We start from the raw sequence: 25,987 nt of genomic DNA on the forward strand, positions 1-25,987 counted from the left end.
TTTGATATATACAATATTTTAGTTTCACAGTAAAAAGAATTACAATCTTAATATAAAAGGAAATATATAAACCATTAACTTTTTAATAAATCTAATTTAAAGAAAGAATCCAATGTTGTTTGCACAGTTTTTGTCCTATATGCATTTTGGGCATCTTTTTTAGACGGCATTCTTCTTCACTTTCGTTGTCGCTGGTAATAAAAACATAGTTTGGTTTGGTACCCTGCATCTGTTCTGGTGTTGTAGTGGTAACAACTTCATCATCCACCTTCACAAACCTCTTCAAATTGGCCAACAAAACCCATATGCTCCTTCAAATTCCTCCATTCCTCACTGTTGCTATCACATTCATTTGTTTGATGACTCCATGTTTTTCAATGTTCTCTCCAAAGCCACTCTTTCTAAAGCAGTTGATTATTACACTTGATGTAATACTTTCCCAAGCAATAACAACATTACGGATAGCATCCAAGACATTCCAGTTTGGCTGCAAATTGTTCCCTCCTATGTTGTGGAACATGTACCTTATTAGGTGGGCTCTATATGCTCTCTGAAGTTATAAATAATGCCTTGATCCAGTGGTTGCATTAAACTGGTAGTATTGGGCGATAAAAACAACAGCCATATATTTGTAAACTTAAGTGTCTCTGCAGAATGTGCTGTACAATGGTCTAGAATCAACAAAATGTTCCTTTTTTTTTTGAAGCCATTCTTCTGTCCAATTTTGATAACCAAGACCGAAAAATTTTGACTGTAAGGCGAGCACTTCTATTGGCCTTGGCCTCATAATCACAGGGAAGTTGGTTAACTGTTTTAAAACATCTTGGCTTGTAAAATTTACCAATCACAAGTGGGTGTAGTTTAGTACTCCCGTCTGAATTGCAGCATAACAGAACAGTGAGTCTTTGTTTATTTAATTTTCCACCATGATAAGACTCTCCTCGAACAGCAAATGTTTTGTTTGGCAGAAAATTATAAAATAAATCTGTCTCGTTAAGATTAAAAATATCCTTTGCCTCATATTTTTCAAGGATGGACCATACAGAACACAACCAGTCTGTAGCCTTTTCTTTGTCAACTAATCCAGACTCACTGCAAACATTTCGCGAAACCAAGTTATTCCTGTCTTTAAATCTTTGGAGTCAGCCACTACTGCATTTGAAGTCGCTAATCCCATGTTGCTGAGCTAGATAATTTGCCTTTTCTTGTAAAATTGGACCTGATCTTGGCAAATTAGATGCACGCATTTGTTTGGTACAACTCCAAAAGTTTTGTTTCAAGCTCTGTGTTTTGCACCATGAATTCGTTTCCTGTTTTTCATTGCTGCTCCAGTGTCATGCACTTCGTCTTCTTTGGTTTTTCAGTATTGTAGATAAAGTAGGTAAAGGAATGTTGTATTCCTTTGCAATGTCCATTTTGCATCTTTCCATCCTATATCAGCTTCTTGTATAATTTTTAATTTAATTTCCAGGCTTAATTCTGTCTGTCTACGTTTTGCTGCCATAACACTGCTAGATAAGATTTAATATAAACAAATTTTAAATTAATTTAAAGACAGAAGTTCCGAAAAAGACATCAGCTCAGGTAAAATGGCACAAAAAATAGATTGCTGTTTACAATAGCAAAAGACTCTTTGAACTGGGGTAACAATTGCAACTGACCTTATTCCCGTGGAGAGTGAGGGAGTGCATTTAAACGACTTAGAAACACTTTTTATTCTCTTTTGTTAATTTAACAACTCATCCTTTAGAAAGATGTTTTTCATAGTGCATGTGATGTTGTAGCTACCATAAACTGCTTTTGTTCACACAAAACTAATTTCTAGCAAGTTAGTGGCATCCTTCAGGAAGTAGGGAGCCAGGTGGCCAGTGGCAATAATCGGATCTCTGTGCCAAGATTTGTATTAAACATACAAAACGACAATATTTATTTCTCACAGTGTGAAAAAGAACTTTGTAATACATTTTTAACCGAATTTTGCAATGAACAAATATTTGCATAGAAAAGCCTATACTTTCACAGGGGAATGGTATGTGCTTCATATAAACAAGTACTTTATATAAGCCAAGTTTGTATTAACGAGATTTTACTGTAATTTGTATTATGAATTGTAATTTTGTTTATATTTATATTATTGTAATAACTATAACTATCATGTAACATTTTATATAATTAATTAAAATTATTTATATTAATATAATATTATTTAACATTTAATATTATATATATATATATAGAAGTAATAGGTACGGGAGTTGTAATAAAGCATAACCTCACAGACAGACAGACAGACAGACAGACAGACAGACAGACAGAGAGAGAGAGAGAGAGAGAGAGAGAGAGAGAGAGAGAGAGAGAGAGAGAGAGAGAGAGAATTGAATCTAACAGGCAGAAAATTGAGTAGGGGTGCCACAAAATAATTAAAAAAAAAAAAAAATACTTGGGGGTACCATTTTTAAAAAATGGTCAAACCACTGGTGTACACACAGCAAGAATATACCCAGCTCCTTGACATAACATGGCCTCCACAATGCCCACCACATGCACATACTTGGACTCCCTCCAGTCACTATCTGCAGTTTAGAGGCAGTGAGATTATATAGTAGCTGATCCGGATGCCTTTTAGAGAATTACTAATAAGTTCGGTCTGGTGCCCTTTCTAGTGGCTAGCCTGTGAACACTTTGAGCAGTATCCTCGAAATGTAAGGAAGATTGGATATCACTATGAAGCCCGTCAATCTCAAAAGATATCAATCATGCTGCATGATGGAAGAAATTGGGGAAGGGAGGTTGCCAGAGCTTTGCTCTGGAAACTAAACATGGATTTTCATCACTTTAAGCCTCCAGTAAGCAAAGTGATGGTATTGCACCAGTTGGAGAGAATCGTCTACCACCTAGTGTTGCCTGGTTTGTTTGTTTGTTTGTTTGTTTGTTTGTTTGTTTGGTTTTTAGGAGCATTAGCAACTAAGGCCATATTGCTCCGGAATATGCGGTGGTCATTCCCTGACCTTTCCGCATCCTCCGTATTTGGTGGTGACGGGCTCGAACCCCGGCCTAATCAAGAAGCGTGTGCTACACACTGCTGCTCCTTCCCACCTGGCTACGGAGGCGCCTAGTGTTGCCTGGTAATGTGCAGGACTGTATTCTCCTGTGTGGTGTAGATGCCACACCTCGACCCCTGCTTACATTGCTTTACACCTGGATGGTCACCTCCGCTATACTAGGTGCTGTGTTTCTGGACTTTGAACAGGTGTTATATCCAGGGTTACTAATAGTTACTAACTTCCCCCCCCCCCCTTCTGACTCGTGTATTAATGATTTTGGTAAACCACCTCCCACCATTCCCAGTACATTCCATTCAATGTCTCTTGTCGTCTTTCGTCAAAAGGATGTCAGCAGGATTTTGAACAATCTTGATGCTAAGAAAGCTCCAGGTTCTGATGGTATTTCTCCAGTTGTCCTCAAAACTTGTGCACCTGAACTTACTCCTGTTCTGTGTTGCCTTTTTTCACTTTCTTATTCCACAGTGTTTTTCATTCTGCTTGGAAACTTGCTCATATCCAGCCAGTTCCTAAAAAAGGGTGACAAATCCATCCCACCCAATTATTGTCCCATTGCAATTACTTCTACTCTTTCTAAAGTAATGGAGAAAACAGTTAACCACCAACTCTAAAACTATCTAGAAACCGTCCATCTGATCAATGATCACCAGTATGGATTCCTTCAATGTTGATCCACTAGTGATATTCTGGTTTATGTTACCCATCTTTGGACAAATTCAGTGGAAAAGTTTTGTGAAACTCAAGCAGTTGCTCTTGACATTTCAAAGACTTTTGATTGTGTTTGGCATAGAGGTCTTCTAAATAAGCTTCCATCTTATGGTTTGCCAGCTGTTTTTTGTGACCACTTGCTGCGGGTGATGATAGATCGCTGTCTTCTAACTTCTCCACTAATGCTGGTGTTCCCCAAGATTCAGTTCTTTCTCCAACTCTTTTCCTCTTGTATATTAATGATCTTCTTCTTCCATTGACTGGAAATCCTATTCATAGTTTTGCTGATGATATCACATTGGATTCCGCCTTCCAGTTTGAAAAATCTTGTCCTGCTGAAACAGCTTAGCTCCAACTTCTCGAATATCAACTACCAATACCATAAATGCTGATCACCAGGTAAATTCTCCAGTGGAATAAATAACTTATTTGATTTCAATCCTTCTAAACTCAGTCCTGTCTTATATCTCACAAAAAGGATTCTTCTGCTCCTATGCTTATCATCGATGACACTCCAGTTTTTATGCAAGATCATATACTCCATTGGGGATTACCCTAACTTCTAATGTCTCTTGACATAAGCACGTTACAGATATTGCTTCCTCTGCATAAAACTAGGTTTTCTCTCTCTCACGTTACTTTTCCTTCCTAACAGCTATTCACTATGTACAAATCTCAAATCCACCCTACTATGGAATATTGTTCCCACATCTGGGGCAGTGCTCCCAAAACCTCTCTCAGGCTTCTAGATTCTATTTAAAAAAGTGCAGTTAGATTAATTAATGACTTATCTCTAACAGAGTCTCTCCACTCTCTGTCTAATAGATGTTCTGTTTCTGCTGCATGTCATTTCTATAATTCCCACTCTCTCTTCCAAAGCAGTCCCAACACGTGCCACAACTAGTCAACATCCTTTTACTGTCCATCTTGCGTTTGCGTATACACTTTTGTCGCAAGCGTAATCTTCATCCTGAACCTGAATTAAGGCTCGGACAAAATGCTATTCCAGTAGCAGCGAATACAAAATTCTTGGGACTCATATTCGATAAAAAACTGACCTTCTTGGATCATATTCGTCAACTCCGCACCAAGTGCACAAGAGGCCTTAATATGCTCCGCTCGCTCTCCTCTTTATCTTGGGGTGCAGACCGATGCACCCTGCTACGGCTTTACCGTGCACTTGTGCGATCCAAATTAGATTATGGGTCCCAAGTATATACTTCAGCCAGAGACAGTGCCCTTCGATGGCTGGACCCTGTCCATACGTATCGCTACTGGAGCATTTCGAACATCTCCTGTCCAGAGCTTATACGTCGAAGCAAACGAACCACCGTTATCGCTTCGTCGTAAGCAGTTGTCTCTAAAGTACGCCTTAAAACTGAAATCCCTGCCAGACCATCCTACGTGGCCATTCGTTTTTGAGCCACGATGGGAAAATTTGTACAACACCTGTAAGACTGCCAATCGTCCTTTTGGTATTCGTCTCCAAGAGCTACTTAAAGAACTTAATATGAAGGTAGACAAGGTTGCCCAAACACCAAAGCAACCCTTTCCACCCTGGCATGCTCATTTCCCGGCTTGTGACTTGTCCCTTAGAAATTGGGGGAAGTCGGACACTCCATCATCGGTCTACCTGCAGCTTTATTCAGCACACCGAGCTGAACATCCCGACTTCGCGCCAGTCTACACAGACGGTTCGAAGTCGGAATCATACGTGGGATCTGCTGCTGTCTTTACAGACAGCACTACATCGGAGCAGATTCCCTGTGAATGCAGTATCTTTACTGCAGAGCTGCATGCTATTGAGTTAGCCTTGGATCATATTAGTGAATGCCAATACCAACGGTTCATTTTATATTCCGACGCTCTCAGTGTGTTACAGGCATTAATATCTGTGAGGTATAATCCTCATCCAGTTCTGTCTAGCATTCAGCAGAAGATTCACGTTCTCCATGAACGCGAATATGACATCCGCTTCTGCTGGATTCCGAGCCACATTGGGATTAGGGGAAATGATTTGGCTGACGCCGCAGCCAAATCAGCAATTCCCAATAATAACTGCTGCCTGTTAGTCCCCTATACAGACTACAGGCAAATAGTACATCAAAAGTTACATTCCCAATGGCAGGATTCGTGGAATAGACAGACTGCGAATAAATTACATCATATAAAGCCTGTAATTGAACCGTGGCAGTCTAGTCTGCGCAGGAATCGTAAGGAGGAAGTTGTTCTAGCTCGTCTCCGCATAGGACACAGTCATCTTACACATTCTTTTCTGCTGAGGGCAGATGACTGTCCTATGTGCGAGAACTGTGGCACAGTTTTATCAATGAGACACATTTTAATTGATTGTCCAGATTTTAGAAATATCCGTCTTACTGCTTTTAATCATCTGACTGAGCCGTATACACTCAGTCAGATTTTATCCGACAATGACAAAGTGTCTGCTGTTTTTAGCTTTTTAAAATCAATAAATATTTTTAATCGAATTTAACATTTACACTTTTCCTTTATATATTTGTTATACCTTTGGACATAGTGACCTAACGAATTAAGTCACTGAAAGTTTAAACTTTTTTATAAATGACATGGTCTTGGCGCATTATAGCCTTAGTAGCTAATGCGCCAATAAAACCAAACCAAACCAAACTGTCCATCTTGAAACTCAGAGAAACAACTTTTCTTCTTCCTCATTTATTTCTTCAACCTCCATTTTCTGGAACAACCTTCCATCTTATGTAGTTCCTGAAAATTGCAATTTACAGAAGTTCAAGTCTAATGTCAACAAGTGTCTTCTTTCATCTTCTCACCCTCCAACCCATGCAGAGTACTAAATACTATAGGTTTCAATACCTCTCGTGTTTGGGGTTTTCATAAAAAAAAACATGATGGGTGCATGTAAGTCTGCTCAAGGTGCCAGTATTAGAAATCTTTTAAACTGTTTTCAGCAAGTTTGTTGTTGCTCCAATTTTCTACAAATTGTTTTTCTGTTTCAGAAGGTGTAGAGAACAATAAACATTAAGCTTGTACTTGGATGTAGGTGTGCATTGGTAATGTTGATAAGTCCAAAAGAAGTTCAAGAAGGAACTCTTTGTCTTTTAAACTTTATTAGAATGACGTTTTCTTAACTCTGAATTAAATAACATACACCATTGACACTTGCTACTCACTAAGCAGTTGCACCATGAAAAAGTGAGGCATAGATGTTAGGTCAGGACTGTAGTTAGTTCCCATCAGGATATCTTTCTGGTTAACTGTCATTTATGTTTAAAAAATATATTACTGTAATACATTATACCTGTCTCTGTTTTATAGGTAAAGGAATTCTTTCAAGAGAGTAATGAAGAAGAGAATACAGATGAAGTGACTGGTGACACAAATAGAATTGAAGATGGTGACTTAATTGAAGATAGACATGTGAAAAGGAAGAAACATAAACAAGCATGCAGAGAAAAATCTGTTCTTGTTACAAATGACAGTTTTATAGTTGATTCCTCTGAACAGAACGAATTAGTTAATGTGATTGATGGACAAGAAAAGGTGGTGTGTGCCAAAGTTTCCAGTGACTTAAATTCTGAAAAACCGTTAGTAGTAGGGTCTTCCACTGAGGATGAAATGCTTTTCAATAATCACAAAGATATATGTACAGAACAGAAACATAGCTTTGAAATGTCTTCTGAACTGCTACCAGATAACTCAGATGAACCTTCTAATTGTGATTCAGAACTAATTAATGATTCTGCAGTGAAGAGAAAAAAAGCAAAAAGAGTTAAAAATAAATGTGTGCCAATGCCCGACTATATCAAATCCAATCGTGAGCTTTTGAAATATTGGGGCCAGAGATATCGTCTGTTTTCTCGGTTTGATGAGGGTATTCAGTTGGATCAAGGTATGTTTTGTGGCTTTTTGGATCATGATCAGTTTGTATTTTTTTTTTTTTTTTTAAGAAATAATGGAATCAGATTTTGTTAGATTCCTCCCCCCCCCCCCTTTTTTTTTTTTTTTGTTTTATTATATCACATTCTGAAAATTTGCACATTTTAACTGCTCTGCTTTCTCAAATGAGAAAAGTTTTGCACTGGGCATTTCATGTTTTTTTTTATTGTTCACATTTAAAAAATGCCTCTATCCCAATGTGCTGATTGAACAGGGTGGCCAAATACTTTTGGTGATATCTGGGATAAAACGAGTTTAGAACAGAAGGGAAAAAAAAGGGACAGTGGGGTTTTTTATATATATTCTAAAATTCAAATGAATGTTTACAGAATAATATATGAATAGTAATTTTTTGAAAAAATAAATTGTTTCTTTAATAAATAAATAGTATTGCAATGAAACATATTAGAAGCAAATAGTACTTTGTCTTATTTTAAATTTTCTGCCTCTGACTTGATCAACTTTTCTTCCTTTTTAATCATGTCATAGAAACTTGTGTTAAATTTGAGTTGAATTTACACATCATTATGGAATCAGTGGTTTTTATATCCAAGGAATATCTTTCATTGGACCATTGAATTTGTTTGCAAAAATATTATTTTCACATTTCCAACATGTACTTGTTGTTGTATTTGGGTTTTTTGGCACAAGGGCCATATTGTGCCTGTTCACTATTTGCTTATCACAAACCATTGTGTACTGGAATGGCAAAAAAAAAAAAAAAACATACTAATTTCTCAAATTCTGAGGTCTGTTCTTGAAATTAAAATTTTATAAAAAATATGGCCACCAGTGTAGCAACATCTGTTAAGTCAGTCTTCGTTCCTTTCTTTCAGTTCTTCTGTAATCAAAGTTTTAAACCATGAAAACTGATTAAATAGCAAATTTACTTAAACTCGAAAGCCCATACAATAACATATTTATACATATTTTGTACATCTTCCAAATATGGGGGTCTTTTTAAGAGCATCCACTTCATCTACTTAAATTTCACTAACGGTCAACCCATTTTTTTTTTTTTTTTTTGATAGTCACAGGTCGTGCAATGTACATCTCAAAAATTTCCTCTTTAAATGGTTTCTATTTCATCCTTTTGAATATTATTATTTGATAACATTCTCAGGGCACCCAAAGGAATAAATTTTTGTCATTGTATAATGCAAGCATGTCAGTGGTTTCTTGGATGTAATTCTTTCCCTCAGTTATGCTGTTTTGCACATCTTTGATTTTAGAATTTGTTTATTAAATAAACGAAAAATGTTAAGTATTGCATGGGAATGTGCTTCATTTATTGGTGATTCAGAAAATTATTGTATTTGGGGGGGGGGAGCGCAATTATTTCCTCTGAAGTAAAATCTTCTTTCAGTGGTTCAAACATTTTTAATATTCTCTGTACTGCATTGTGTAAACTTAACCAGTGAATTTTTGAATGGGTCAGTAACTTTTCATACTGTTTATCTAATGGAGAACAAACATTTTTCAGTTGCATGCATATTGCATAAGTTCAAAAGTACAACAGTGATTTTACCACAACCATTTCTGTATCAGGATAATCTCTCAGCTCCTGATTGCATTATATTATGCAAAATTTGTACAGAAAATTTAATGTCTCGTAAATTGAGATTAATTTTCTCTCATAAGTTATAAAAGACATTGTTTGTGCCTCTTCTTAACAGTCCTCCAAAATTTGTGTTAGCATTATCTGTGCAATAAGCAATGCACTTTTTTATATAAACACCATTCTCACAAAGCATGTAAATTATTGGAAGTTTCATATGGTAACAATTCAAATTTTAATATTTTTATCTGAATTCCTTTTGTTTTGCAAACATAATAAACAACTAAAGGGAAAAATCTTTCTGTTTTGTGATTGCTTGCATCTGTAGATATTCTAAAATACAGTGACTTTTGAAATCTGTCAAATCTTGTCTACAAAATACCCCAGTAACATTTTAAATAAGAGCTGAAGTTTTAGTTTGTGTGTATGAATATTTACCAGTGTTTCTGAGACACAAAATATTTCTTTAAATAGTTCATTGTTGCAATCAGCTGATCTAAAGTAATGGTGGTGTTTAACGATATGATAGGCCATTGTCAGCTCACTTGCTACAGTAAGACGGTCCTCAACTGGATTTTTCATTTGAAAATATTGCTTAACATTTTGTGAAAAACTGGCATTTCCAGGACAAGTTGATTTGATCTTATGCTTTTTTTGTATTAACAGGTCAGTTAATACTTCAGATTTCATGCCATGACCATTTTTATGTAACATTTGCATAATTCACATTTCACTTCATTATCATTTCTTCCTCTCTTGATGAAACTTCACTGTTGTGGATATTCTTTGTTAAATATGTATTTTCTCTTTGGCATTTCTGCTTAGGGGTTCTTGAAAAACTATTATCAGTGCAAATAATTAAAATTTGGCAGTTATGTAAAAATGCACAATTTATCATCCCTTAGATTTAAAATAAATTTAATAATTTAAATTTGGATTTAATTTATTTAAATTTAAATTTAATTTTAATTATTAATAATATTATAGTTAATTGGGTTACTATGAACCCATATCTAACTCGGAAAGAAACGTGTTCATAGTAACCCATTTAAGCATGCACGCATCCCTGTTAAAATAGTGAAAAGCTATTCGGGAGTGCTCAAACTTATTTACCTCAAACTTATTTTTGCAGCAGAAAATTTTTTCACTGTTGTCTATAGACATTTTGTGATTGTATTTCACTAAAAGAAAAGTAATTAAAAATGTTTTTACCTGTTAACCATAAATAATATCCTGTGTAGATGTATTGTGAATTTGGATGTCCACTCCAATTATTCACCAAAAAAAAATTGACAGTTTTTTCTTCTCCTTTGAAATATCACAGAGAATAATAATCAGTGTTGCTTTCACTAGGTACCATAGTATAATGCATATACAGAGCTGTGACTGACTGAGCTTAGCAACAGTTCAAGAAGATGGTTGGAAATTATACTTGAATATTTTGAAGAATTAGAAGGGATAGTGAATGGTGTACTAGAAAGAACGTTAGCAATGAATTCACAGTACTACTAATGACACCATTTGGTACCAGGATTCAGACAGTAAGCGTGGGAGGCAGTTGCCTTAATCCACCATTCTGTTCTTTATGCAGCATTTTATTTAAGAAAAGTAACTTCAGTAAGTAGTTTGGTTTTGAAACTACTTTCTGAATTTACTTTTCTTAAATAATTAACGTATCAACGGAGAAAATACTTCTCAAAATAATTACATATCAACGGACAAAAAGCTACTGCATAAACGTCACTTACTAGAAAAAAACAAGAAATTAGTGTCCCTGGGGGGGGGGGAATCAGGACACCCGGACAAAACTCTAAAATTTGGGGAAACCGGGATGTTTGGTCACTATGATTGAATGACATAATATGGAAATTTTTACTATATATAATAGTAATAAATAACACTAAACTACAAGAAATTATGAAAAAAAAAAGTTTATTTGTTGAGGCATATTGGGGAATGTTCCCTGAAATGTTTCTGACCACTTTGGTATTTGTAAATTCTGAAAATGTGCTGCAATTGGCTCTGATACAAAATGACTGTTTTAGTTTGCAATAGCTTTTATATAGCATACTGGTTTTTTTTTTTTTTTATTATTGCAGCTGGTCATATATCATCTTATGGAACAGGAAGCATGCCATCTCATTGGAAACATGCACTGTTCTGGTTTATTTCCTAGTGTTGAAGCTCATTTTTAAAGAAAAAATAAAAGGTTTTCAGTAAATGAATGTATCATCTTGCACATTTACGATTACTGTTTGGCCCTCCTTGAAAAAACTGTGATCCTGTAATTCCGTGTTGCAGCTCTGCACTGTACTGCAACTTTTCGATTGTGCTGTTTTTTTTTTTTTTTTTTTTTTTTTTTTTATCTTCCCACATGCTTCTCTGTTAGTCTATCAGCCCAATTTGAATGGTATGGACATTTAGAGGAAAGAGGTTTTCGTGATTGCCCTTCAGATATCACTGAAATAAAAGGAGATTCCACAAGAAATCAGAGTGATTGGTGAAAACTTATGTCATGTTATGGAAAATTTTCAGCATAGATTAGAAAGCTGCACATGATTGGGCATATGTCATTTTTATATTTGCATGATTATCAAACTGTTTATCATTATAAAAATTATAAAATTGAATAATTCAGGTAACATAAATTTTTGATTTTCTGTTTTAATAAATAAAATAGTTGCATATCCCTGACAGGGAAAGGTTTTGGTGATAACATTTAGATTCTGTTTAGGAGGCAAAGTTTTCTTTCATTTAAGGCTTGCAGGCATATTTTTGTGGAGAACTTTAAAGTTCAAGGATCAGTAGTTAAATGTAGCAGATGTTTGAGTGTGCTTAGCTGAACATTGTAGAGAAGTATTAAAAACAGTTTTTATATTCAGGTTACTGATAAAACATTCTTGCTATAGCTTGAATTTTGATGAGAATATATATTGTGTGCATTAATAGTTCATTTTGTTGTGATCACCGAGCAGAAAATCTCTGTAATTTGGCTTTCTCATTCCTAAATGTAGAGATATGTCTCTTATAGTGTGAACCATGAATGCAAGAGTGTGAACATGTATTTTGTAATTCAAGTCAAAGTGCATTACTGTGTAATACTGCCTGTGTAATACTGTAATACTTACTATTACTGTCATATCCCAAAGCTTTAACCAACAGAGATGGCTTTTATAAAAAGCTCAGTGTGCATTGGAAACAAAATCAAAAGTTGGTATGACTGCATTAGATTTAAATGACATTTATTTTGATACCAAACCCACAAGTACATATATTTGATGGAGAAAAAAGGGACAGTAATTGTTGAATCTACAGGAATTTTGCTGAGACATGCAAGCTTGTTAGTTGAAGTAAAAGGCACATCAGGAGATAACACTTTCAGTGTTACAAAGAAGGAATCCAGTGTCTTCTGTGTCTTGTGTTTTGTTTTTGTCACAAAAAGTTCTTCATAACTAGCACCTGCATCCCTGATTTTGTGCTGAGCAACTGAACAACTTTTCATATCTGGGTCATTCTCCAGTATGTACAAAGCCACGCTGATATGGGTTAACATTTTGCCCAAAACTTTCATGTTTATACTAAGAACAGGCTGTTCAGGTGACTTTTTTGATTTTTGGATGCCTGCTCTTCTTCATGCAACCTCCTTCAACCAACGAAGATCCACCAGATCTTTGTTGATTAACTCATCAAACATCAGATTCCAGAAGTCACTCAATAACCTCCTCATCTAATGAGTTTTATACTTTTACACTAGCTCTATTAGTAGCAGTGATGGTGTCATCTATATTAAAGACAAAACAATTATGAAAAATTTGTGGCATTTTCTTCCAAATGCCATTCATACACTGCATTTGAAACCTCCTGCCAAGATGACCTCACATATCATATGATTTCCTTGATGTTAAAGGTTATCCAATGTTTCTAACTGTGATGTCACATCCATTTTGTCACTTTACTGAATCATTCAAAACATGCCAAAGATAATAGACAATTTGAAAGCTTTAATTATATCTTGGCCTATTGGCTGCAAAAGGGAGGTGGTAAATAAATCATTATGTGCTCAGAATATTCCGAATAGTTGCAGGGTGGCTAGGGGCATTGTTTAAAATCAGTAGGTTCTTGAATGGAACCTACCTAATAGAATGCCCTCTCTCTGGCAGTATTCCTTCAGCCCAGAATGAAGGTTCTTGAAATATTGTTTAAACATTGCATTCATCATCCAACTTTTCCTATTAGCATACGAACAGACCAGCAAAAACGATCTTACATATCCCTTCAAGGCCCTTGGATTTTCAGCTGGTAAATTAAGAGGCTTAATTTGCACTAACCTTTAGCATTGCCTCCTAGGAGGAAAGTAAAGCAGTCTTCACAGGCTTTAAAACTGAGTGCACTCTTCCCTTCTGCAGAAATACAGCTGTGATTGGGCATTTTTTTTTTTTTTTTTTTTTTTTTTTCCTTTCTGATTAAGCCCAGTTTCACCAACATTGAAAGCCTGTTTTTTTGACTAACTACCATTTTCAGTAATTTCCTGTAACTTAGAAGGAAACTTCTTGCTTCTTCTTTGTCAGAAGATGCAGCCTCACCATTGGTTTTCACATCTTTAAAGAAAAATTGTTTTTTTTTTTAAATTATGCAGCCAACCAACACTATCATTAAAATCTTTAATGTCACCTTCCTCGTATGCCTTCAGATGTTCGTATATGTTTGCAGGCTTCACCACAGATGTTGCTTGGCTAAGTGAATTCTTCCTCCTACAGTGCTCTTCCAGGCATGTTGCTACATCCTGTCCATTATATTAGAGTGGGTATAGGAACTTTTCTGGGCCAAAAGGATGGTCCTAGCTTTCATGCTTTCTTTTATTTTTTCTGCATTATTGCAAAATTGTATTACATTCTTTCACTGAGGTTATGAGCATGCTTAAAAATGCAGTGCTCTGACCAGCTTTATAGCCTTATATAACTTCAATTTTGACAAAATCCTATTTAATATAGTGCAGTTGTACTGATTTATTTTCATTTGTTAATATATACACAAGGCTTATATATACATATATATAAGCCATATCTGTTGATTAGTGCCTTGGGATATGGTACAAATTAAAAGTAGTGAGAGTTAAGAGATGAAAGGTACACTATATTGCAAACAAATGGACAGGCCTGGAAAACATAAATGGCCTTGTTACCCTGAAAATGAATTCCAAAGTCAGAGTATTACACAGATTTTGTATTTGCATCCTACCCATGTTTTCATCTATCAAAAGTTTTGTTCATGTAGGTTAATATATGATTAAGATTTTGAATATTGTTCTGTTTTAATTATATCAAGACATCTCAACATATAGAGACTGTGTTTAATATTTTGTTCTGCACTATACGAGTCAGTCTGATGTACGTTTGTCAGAAAAGAGATATTTATATATAGGCTGGCCTTAATTAACACTTAATTCGACCCACAAGCATATCGCACAAAACAGAAACACATTAATTGAATATAATAATCAATAGGAAAAATTATAATTGGTCCTTGACCTTCAGGAATGTCCATAAAGAATTTTAAAAATACAGGCAGTTCTCGCTCTACGAGTTTTCACTTTACGAGTTCCCAGGTTTATGAGTTCCTCCCCCCCCCACCCCCAAGTATCAACAAAACTGAAAATATGAACATTAATTTCAAAAAAATGAATGTTAAACATTTATAAATATTGCATTTCAAACTACGCACGTAGCTATACAATACAGTGTATCCTGCTTTTCGATATTAATCCGTTACCATTATATCACGAAAATATTGTAATGTGAACCCAATAACACATTGTTTTTTGGTAATTCATTCCATGACCTCGGAAGTTCAAATTTTCGCTATATAACTCCCTAAAAGGTAGTTTTTATAGTGTAAATTGTATTACTTACCAATTCAAATCATTAAACGCACTACACTTTCAACATTATCATATGTTATAAGAACCAGTTTTGTGAACGGCTTTGTGACATTTTTCTAAAGCACATTTCTGGACGTCACGACCATAAAACAATAAAAACAATTTGCACTTTCTAGTTTATTGGGCTTTTATGTTACTGCAAGCAATTGTAAATGGGTAGTAAACTTGATGATAACTGGAATTGTGTGGGCTTTTACGTTATTATGGTGAAAAGTGTTTGCCCTTTACTGAAATCTTCAGTCGCATAAAAAACATAAATTTCCAGAATCTTCTCTTTGTTCCTTTTTTTTTTTTTAGTTTTTACAACTTACTCCGTGCAAATCGTGTTAGTTGCAATTTTTGTGTTCCGTTGATGATGCATGCTATTGAAATTTATAAAGAAAAGAGAAGATTATTTTTGAAACAAACTCCTCTTGAAGCATTTCTGAAGAAAACTCCTTGTGCAACAAACCGAGTGCCGAGCCAATAATGAGTGATCAACGAGTGTGCATTTAGTCGATGATGATGAAGAATAAACATTCTTTAACATTTGTAAGTCATGAATAATTTCTCTATTATAATTTGCTTGATTTTACGGGCTGTGTTTTCATTTTTTTTGGATAAATCAATCATTGTTTAAACATAAACTAAACTAATTAGCTAAACTGATTTTGTTGTTGATAACATAACCCCTATTTTTAACATTGTCTATGGGAAATAAATTCCCGCTTTACGAGTTTTCGCTTTACAAGCGCGTGCCATGAACGAATTAACTCGTAAAGTCAAGAACTTCCTGTACCTTTTTTAAATAACTTTTTGACTGTATACCAAGTAAAAGATAATGAAAATAATTAAAGAATTAAATGTTTATTGCATAAAATAACGGTTCCCAAACTGTATGCAGCAGAATATTTTAAATTTTCAAGGGAAACAGTGATACTCCATCTTCTGGACATTGTGCGAACTACTAGCTTGAGGTAGTTCACAATTTCGACATTACTTAAGTTGTTTGGACCTAACTACTTAATAAACAGAACTGTTAGGTATTTCTTTTGGCCAAGGGGTACCATGAAAAAATTCCCAAGATACTAAGGATGCCGTGAACTGAAAAATTTGGCATATAATACACAAGGAAAAAACTATTTATGAAAATATTTGAGCAGTGTTAATTTTTTATTATTTTTTTTTTCATTAATCAATTTCTGATAGCCGACAGCAATCTTCTCTAGGCCCTGGCAAAATAAATATTGCAGAGAACCTCATACCTTTTTTGTTTGAGGGTCTCTGCAATTTGAAAGATTTCCTCTTTCATATCACAGTGGGTATATCTTTTACCATTATCTCCTTTGCGGTAATATTTTCATCTGGCTCATTAAAAAATTCTAATTTTTAAATGCAAGTGACTTTATTAGCAGGAGACAAACAAGTAACACACTGAGGCGGGCAAACACTCTTTTATTTCCTGTCCAACGTGTGATTCAAATCTTTTCAACTAACACATAAAAAAATCGCATTAACTGGAAATTTGCATTGAATAAAGTTAAAAGTGGTATAATTTTTTTCAAATAGCGTTAACTGAAAACATCTTAACCAAACTTGCTTTATGCAGGCCTGGCTGTATATATATATATATATATATATATATATACACAGTAAACCCCCACTATTCGCGGTTTTGTGTATTCGCGATCGCCGATTTAATATAAAATGAAACCTAAAAAAAATGTGAATTTTAAAGCGCCATGAATATTTTCCGTCATAAAAAAACATGGGCCTGGCTAAAATTATCTTTCCCGGTCAAAACAGCGCTCAGTGGGTGGGAGGAGAGGGGTGACAAAATCGCGAGCGTGGATGTTTCTCGCTAATCCTTGTTCAGTATGTGCTATGTGCTGTCATGGAAGGTTTCATCGTTTGCTTTTAATTTATATGCTTATAAATTGAATAAATTTATCAATTTATAAATTGATATGCTTACAAAAATGATAAATCTACCGTTTTGCAGTGTAAAACAGACTTTTTCGAGTGTGGTAACGGAAGAAAGTGACTTTATTGTGCAAAGTTCTTTCTAACCCCTACAAAAATATGGCTACGAATAACGAGAAATGTGAAAATATCAAAGAAGGTGATGACATTAGCAAATAAAATTGAGTTATTAGATAAAATTTCTAATGGTGAAAGTGTCTCCTCAGTGGCAAAACATTATAAAATCAATGAGTCAACGGTACGATCAATCAAGAAATCGGAAGAAAAAATCCGCCGTAGTGTCTGTGAAAATGCACTAATTGCTTCAAAAATTTGCTGTGTAACTCGTGATATTAAATTAGAAAAAACGGAAAAGGCTTTAAATCTGTGGATAGAAGACCGAACTCAAAATAAAATTCCGTTAAGTTTACTCATCATTCGTGAAAAGGCCAAACTCCTTTATCAACACTTTAGCGAAACTGGTGATAGCACTGGCGGGATAAGTTTTTTAGCTAGAAAAGGCGCTGGTTTGAAAGATTTGTTTGAAATTTCTAATAAATATTACATTTAATATTAAATTGTTTCTTATTTTCATTACGATGCCATATGCTTGCATTTCACTATGTACTGTCTATGTACATAGACAAAATTTTAGACTAGTTTTTTCTTATATATTTCATACTTTGGAACGGAACCCCTTTATTACTATGGGAGCAATAGCTCAGTATTCGCGTTTTCGGTATTCGCGACATTTCTCAGGAACGTAACCCCCGCAAATAGCGGGAATTTACTGTAATTGGGTTTCTGTGCAGAAAATTAAGTGGAGCTTAGCAGGCTGTAAGTGCAAACAGACATCACTGAGATTGGAACTGAGACCGTGTATATATGCAAAATGAATGAGGAAGTGTTTGGGAGGCTCAGATCATTTTGCAGATAAGCTTATTCTACCAGTTTGACTATTCGTGATGTATTCAATAGTATGAAAAGGTGGAGTGAACGTGTGAATTAATGAAATTTTTGGATATGGTGTACACCAGTAGTTTTCAATCAGGATGCCACAGCACGTTCCTGTGATGCCGTGTAATTTGGATTTAAGTTACTTAAATTTGTTATTTTTTTTTTAAATTTATATATTTATTTCATTATAAAAAGGTGTATGGTATCCCTTTAATTTTGTGAGTATGTATAATTGATGTTTATTTAGTACCTCTATATAAAGAATAAAATTATTATATATATATTTTTATATATATAATTTATATATTATTATAATAATATATAAAACGCGACATTTCTCAGTTCCTGAGAAATGTCGCGTTTTCGGTATTCGCAACATTTCTCAGGAACGTAACCCCCACTATTCGCGGGGGTTTGCTGTATGTATATATATAGTGTGGGGGTTATCATGAAAATATTGTAATGTTGAACCCAATAACAAATTGTTTGTTTATTTTTTTGGTAATTGATTCCAAGATCTCGGAAATTGAAATTTTCGCTATTTATCTCTTTCTAAAAGGCCATTTTTAGAATGGAAATTTCACTACACTTTCATATATTCAGTTATAAGAATCAATTTTGAATGCCTTTGTAATACTTTTCTAAAACACATTTCTGGAGGTCACTATCATAAAATAACAAAAGCAATTTGCACTTTTTGGTTTATTCGAATTTTCTGTTATCGCAATTTATTATAAACTTGATGTTATTGCATTTGCAATAATTCCGATAACTGGAATTCTGTGGGTTTTTATGTTATGGTATTATGGTGAAATAAGTTCCCCTTTACTGAAATCATCAATCGTATAAAAATGGTCTTGCTGCTTCAACAGTGAATACTATTTTAGGGGACAGTACGCATATGAAAGGACATGTTAAAGGATAAACTCATTTAAGATCAACACTGATCACAAAACAGCAAGGCGCCTCCGTAGCCAGGTGGGAAGGAGCAGCAGTGCGTAGCACACGCTTCTTGATTAGACCGGGGTTCGAGCCCGTCACCACCAAATACGGAGGATGCGGAAAGGTCATTCAGGGAATGACCACCGCATATCCCGGAGCAATATGGCCTTAGTTGCTAATGCTCCTAAAAACCAAATAACAACAACAAAACAGCATTCAGGTTCTATATCGAAGATGGAAAAGCTGTTAATAATATGGATGGAAAATCGGATTCAGAAGCAAGTGCCCCCGAGTCCAGTGGCCAGTCAGGCAAAAGCAACAAGTATTTATGAAGATATTAAGGATAAGTACAGCAAACCCCAAGCCAAGTTTGTGGCAAGCAACAAATGGGTCAGTAGGTTCAAGCATCGCACTAATTTACAAAACATTAAAGTACGCAGTAAAGTCGCCAGTGCCAATTCTGCAGCTGCAGAGAAATTTTGTGATGTGTTGGAAAAAACCCTTCTAAATCTCCACCACCCTCAACTTCTGCAGCGCCGTGCTTATCAGCTGGAGACGTTGATTCTGGCAACAATGCTCGAAAGGTAAAACATGCTGACGTTATGCCTGTTTCTCTCTTTTTGTAATTTTCTATACTTTTGTAATTTTTCCTGCGCATGAGATTAAAAAAATTGAATAAATAATTCTATTTACACGTTCGTCAAAACATTTCTTTTTTGCTTCAATCAAATTTGCAAGTGCTGCATACGCATTTAGGGAAATTCCGACTTACGTAGAGTTTCACGGAACACAACCCTTACGTACCATATTTCCCCACGTATAAGACGCACCCTTTTTTGAAAAATTTGGGGTCTAAAAACTGGGTGCATCTTATACAGTGGTTGTAGAGTTTTTTACTTGCATTTCCCGCTTTTTCGCACTTGTTGTCTTTGCACTCATTGTTTCGCACTTGTTACCGGTATATTAGGTTACGTTTTGCCACGTTCTCCCCAGAAATGGCTCAGAAAAGATTTTCGTACAGTGCTGAATTCAAGTTACAAGTGATCCAGTTTGCAAAAGTGAATGGAAATCGTGCTGATGAACGTAAGTTTGGTCCTCCAACTGAGAAAACAATCTGAGATTGGCTACGGGAAGAAGAAATCCTCCTGAAAACGCCATGGCAGAAGAAGGCCATGAGAGGCAAGTCAGCAAAATGGCCTGATTTAGAGAGGGAATTGAAGATATGGATTGAAAAGCAAAGGGCAATTGGAATTCCTGTGTCCACAAAGATGGTTCAGCCTGAGGCAAGAAGAATTGCTGATGAAAAAGAAGTTACTGATTTCAAAGGAGTATACAATTGGTGCTTCAGGTTCTTGAAACGGAATGCACTAAGCATGCGTACACGCACCAGACTTGCCCAAAAGATGTCTGAAAGCTATGAGCAGAAGGTCCTTGAATTTCATCGTTTTGTCATTCAATGTCGGAAGACACATCAGTTTGAGTTGGGACAGATTGCAAACATGGACGAAGTCCCCCTTCAATTTGATGTCCCAAGTAACAGAACTGTTGATAAGAAGGGGGTGAAAACTGTAACTGTGAAGACAAGTGGACATGAAAAGAGCCATTATACAGTTCTAGCTTATTGTGCCGACGGAACCAAGCTGCCTCCTATGCTGATTTTCAAACGCAAAACAACGCCAAAAGAAGACATTCCTCGAGGAGTGATTGTCCGTGTTCATGACAAGGGTTGGATGGATCAGGATGAAATGAAGATCTGGTTTGAGAAAGTTTGGAGCAGGAGACCAGGTGGGCTCTTACGCAAACCTGCCCTATTGGTGCTTGATCAGTTCAGGGCACACATAACAAAAAACACAAAGAAGATTGCTGCAGAGCAAAAAACAAAACTTGCCGTCATGCCTGGAGGCTTGACATCCCAGCTCCAACCACTTGATGTCAGCATTAACAAACCCTTCAAAGCTGCCATGAGAGATGAATGGAACCAATGGATGAAGTCTTCTGGGGACAATTTGGCACTAGCAGGAAGAGTGAAGAAACCAACTATAGGAGAAGTTTGTGCCTGGGTGAAAAGATCCTGGGATAATATCAAGGTTGAGATCGTTGTCAAGTCATTTAAGAAGTGTGGCATTTCAAATGCTATAGATGGAATGGAGGACGAGGCAATATATGAAGACAATGATTCGTCATCAGACACAGATGAGGACAAATTAATGGATGGGAGTTTTGACAGTGATGAGGAGTTGTATGAATTTTATGATGAATAAAACTTGAGTTCAATAACTTTATGTAATACATTTTTTTCAAATTTCGGGCCCCAGAATTAAGGTGTGTCTTATACATGGGGAAATATGGCAAGTAGGGGAGTGGCTGTATATATATATATATGTTTTTGTTTTTTTTTCTAAAATTAGAAATTTAAAATGTTTGGTTCAAAATCTAAACAGAGGCATTCTATTTATAAATTGGGTGACACTTGTAACATGAATGGTCATTCTGTTTCAAGATGAGGGGATGAAATAATTGTTGCTGTTAAAATATTCTATGTCCTTCCCTCCTATACTCTGTAAAACACAAGTTGCTTTCTTGTTTCAAGGTTACAGATCAAAGTATTAAAGTATTGATCTTAGAGCACCTTGGTTTCCCCCCCTCCCACCGAGGAAGTACATCCTTGAAATTTAGTTTGGATTAGACTTGAAACACAAAAGTCAATGAGGTTACATGTCAACATGTTCACATGTGGGTTGTGTGAACAGACGTCTCAAACTTTCATTTTTGGATAGTAAACTAAAATTTTCACAATCATAAATCGGTTGTGTCCATTTCTAAAAAAAACTGTTGCAGTTCTGTGATCTTTCTTTCTCTGAAACACTGGAAGTTTAAATTATTTAAGCTGCTATAGTAGTTTATTATATTTTTTGATACATTTCTAATACAAGTATAATTTTATTTATTTTTACCTAGAGTCATGGTTCTCTGTTACCCCAGAACGTATTGCTGAACATATAGCAAAGAAATGTAGCTGTGATGTAATTGTGGATGCTTTCTGTGGAGCTGGAGGAAATACAATTCAGTTTGCTTTCACATGCAAACAAGGTAACACAAGTATTCTGAGAGATCAATTTTTAACAAGAATTGTTTCTGCATTTCATAGTATTGATGATTACTAGTATTACATTAGTAAAACTTTCTCTTTTTTGTAGTTTATTCACACAATTTTTTGTGCTTTTATTTATTAGGATAAGGAGTACATATCAATAAACATTTATACTACAACTGCTATCTGTACGAGACTACAAACCTGCCAGTGTATTGAGACCTTTTCAAGTAACCCATATCCCCATACAATGCATTTATTGTAAAATGTTAACTCTTTGGGTATTGTGCTCTATGAGCTTTGGACTATGTATTGGGAGTTAGAAATAGTTGAACTTATAAAATTTTATGGGCAGGTGCCATTTTGCAGATTTTCAAATTAACTGTTAACTACAAAAATAGAACATTCAGAAGTGGAAGTTTTTTGTTAATACTCTGTGAATATATATATCTGTGGCATTGTTTAGGAACTTTTGAGGTTGACAGATTAGCTAAGTCATATATTATATTCCTGCTGAAATGTTTTATTGTCAGATTATATTTTATAATAATGATAGATGGAATAGAACCAGAATATTTACCTGGTCATTGAGTCCTCTAATAGTACTACTACTTGATGTCTAACCAAAACAGTGTTTTTCATATCTGGGCCACAAATTGGGAATGAACCTCTTGGCATATCATTATACATTTGGGTAACTGTTATAGTCTCTAGTTTTAATCTGCTCCAGAACATAAATCCATTTTCTCAGTGATGCAATTTCATCTATTAATGCACCAAGTTTTTAATTTCAGATCATCAGAGTACCTGCATCTAGTACACAGAAATTAAGTTACACTATGATCACCACCTTCTACACACACACACACACACACACACACACACACACACACACACACACACACACACACACACACACACACACACACACACCGTCAACTTGGTTATAACGAGCATCAAGGGACCAACAAAATTTCCTAGTTATAACCATTACTCGCTATATCAGTGATGAAGTAATTCTACCTCCTGTGTTTTTTTTTTAATTATCGATAACTTGATAAAAAGACAGATTAAAAGAAATATTAGAGAGAAAAAAATAATATAAGTATAGTATATACCTACATATTATTTATATTAATATGCTTGTACAGTCAGTCCTCGTATAGCACAATAGTTGTGTTCCTAGAAAACCTCATACAATGCAAAATCGTGCAGTATAAACAACAGGCCCTATGGGAAAAATAGGGTTAGGTGTCGACCTCCCAAGATTAAACACACATTTGTAACCAAAACATTACCAAACACAATAATAATCATAATAAAATATTGCTAATGCTTTTGCTTCTATCGTAAGCAAACTTGTTTTTTGTTCGATTTTCTATCCAAACAGATGACAGCCGTTCCATCTCTTCCAATTCTTTGTCTTAATCTAATGGATTTTAATTTCACTTTGAGTTGCTACTGCTATGAAAGTTGTTTTTATTTTCTCTGCATTCTTTGTAATTCTCGGTGTTGCCTCATTTAGGTCTGTAGCACGTGTAATATCACATGGTCTTTCATTTTGCTCAAAGTGTTTCACAAGTTCATATTTTTTCTCTATTGACAGAGGTGGACTGGCCATAAGCCTTACCAGGGAAACCCCTGGTGGGCTGGAGGCCAGTGTGATTTTGGCCATAAACCATAGTATGAGGCCACTATAAATTTTCCCGGGTAAAAATTTTTGATCCAGTCCGCCTCTGTTTATCGATATTGCTTTTCTTTTTCTCTCTGGATCTGCAGTGTCTTTGCCAGGACACTTTCTTTTCACACCTTTTAAGTATTTTACTCATTTTTAGGGAATAAAGCACAATTACAAAACGAGGAGGCACGCTTGATACACATAAACAAAGCTGCGTGCGTGTAGTAACTGAATAAACAATACCGTAAAGGCAGAGATACACTATTAACACCTCACATTTTATTAAAGCACATTTCTAGGGGTTACTACCATAAAACAATAAAAACAATTTCCAGTTGCATTTCTGCTAGTGGAATCTGTTATAAACTGGTAGTAAACTCGATCTAATTGCATTTGCGATTATACTGATAGCTGGAATTGTGTTAGTTTTTACGTTATTATGATGAAATGTGTTTCCCCTTCACTGATATAAAAAACATAAATACATTTTCAGAATCTTCTCTTCATTCCTGTTGTGTTGCGTTCGGTTGGGGTGATTCTGCGTTCGACTGCCATTTCTTGTAAACACAAAGGCGAATTGTGCATAAGCGAATTTGGTTCGTGTTATATAAGATATTGTTCCCCTATTTATAAATCGTGTATGATCGAATTCGTGTAGTGTAAACATGTGTTATACGAGGACTGACTGTATTCTGTTTTTGAATCAATACAGCCAACCGTTGTTACATACAAAATAGTCGTGTCCAAATTGTTTAGCAAATTTTTCTGCTTGAGCCTTCAAGATTGGACCATCTATTGAAAATCCAGCACTTCTTTGTGTAGTAAACCATTGAAGCAATGCTTCATTGACGTTTGTAACCTCGCACTTTCTAAATTTTTTTTTTTTTCATTTTCAGGTATGTTTCCAGTGCTGATATGTAAACACGTTTATTCTTCCACAATGTCGATACTGTTGAAGAGTACAAAGAAAACTTTTTACACACTTCAACATGTTTTGCATCATGTTCTAAATCACGAATAATTTCAACTTTTTTGCGAATTGAGAGACTTTTTGTTAGTAGACATGTTTCCGAAGGAAGGTTTGTTTCTAACTGATTTTACTTTAAAATGATAGTAAAGTGATCTGTATACAAAGTTCTTAGAGTCCCGAAATGCATACAAAGTTCTTAGCAGCTCCGAAACAGTATTCTTAGAAGTCTCGAAATGCATACAAAGTTATTAGAAGTCCCGTTTCCAAAATTCTTAGAATTCATTTATAGTTCAGTGAATACAAGACAATCTGTAAATAGGGTAATGGACAAGCGGAACGCCAGTGCACTATTGTATAGCACCCATCCCCGAAAGGACATGGTCATGAACCAGCTAATCCGATGCGGGTGGCCATAAAAGCTAAGTTGTGCTTCATTTTTGTCTATTCCAAGAATTGGGATTTTTTGACTACCTTAGCAATTACGAATGTGTGTATAGTTACCAAAATTTGTACGCTATATCTGTGTAGCATGCTCGTTATAACAGTGATCAATTGTATGGAAATATGCGTAAATTAAAATCATTATAGCTTTTTTTGCTCATTACAGCCGTGATCTTATTATTTCCATGCTCGTTATAACCAAGTTCTATTGTATATATATCAATCTTGAATTGGCCTGTAGTATTCTAGTTTGATTCGTGACCGGGTTGTGTACCATGGTATTTTGAATGTTCTTATATTAACCATAGCTTTAGTTAAAAATTATTCAAAGATAAGTTTGCAGTTTTTGGGATTTAGGTAGAATATGTAGATTGTTATAAACACAAATGAACTGATGAACTGGTTGTAAAGCACATGACCATGCTGAAAAAATTGTAAGTAGAAGAAATTTATTTTGCTGGGATGGAATACATTTCAACAGAGGAGGTGTGAAAGTCCTCAGTGATGTCATTGATAGAGCTTTAAAGGTTCAGGGAACCACTAGTGGTGGTGGTGGTGGGGGGGGGGATTTGATATGCTGGTTAGTGATGTGGACAAGGCCACACTTGCACTCCTTCTCGGGGGTTGAAACAGGCTGCCAGAAGGCCAGCAATGGTGCAATGTGATTCAGTAATTATAATGATGTATTGGGGAAGTGAATAACAAGAAAATACAAAGCTTAAACTGTTTATAAGTAATATGAGGACTGTTGTTTTTAAAATAGAT

At 35.3% G+C, this 25,987-nt stretch overlaps 1 protein-coding gene across 1 annotated transcript in view; it reads left to right on the forward strand.

Annotated features, from left to right (window-relative positions):
- Nucleotides 1-25,987, forward strand: part of Tgs1 (Trimethylguanosine synthase 1) — a 131,321-nt gene that overhangs the window by 94,626 nt on the left and 10,708 nt on the right. Inside the window, exons 7-8 of the mRNA XM_090372115.1 lie at nt 7,086-7,659; nt 22,001-22,132. Coding sequence (XP_090228241.1) covers nt 7,086-7,659; nt 22,001-22,132 — 706 coding nt within the window. The remainder of the gene's footprint in view (nt 1-7,085; nt 7,660-22,000; nt 22,133-25,987) is intronic.

Source organism: Mastigoproctus giganteus, chromosome 4, assembly GCF_048544385.1.
Source record: "Mastigoproctus giganteus isolate SK-2022 chromosome 4, ASM4854438v1, whole genome shotgun sequence".
NCBI classification, from domain to species: Eukaryota; Metazoa; Arthropoda; class Arachnida; order Uropygi; family Thelyphonidae; genus Mastigoproctus; species Mastigoproctus giganteus.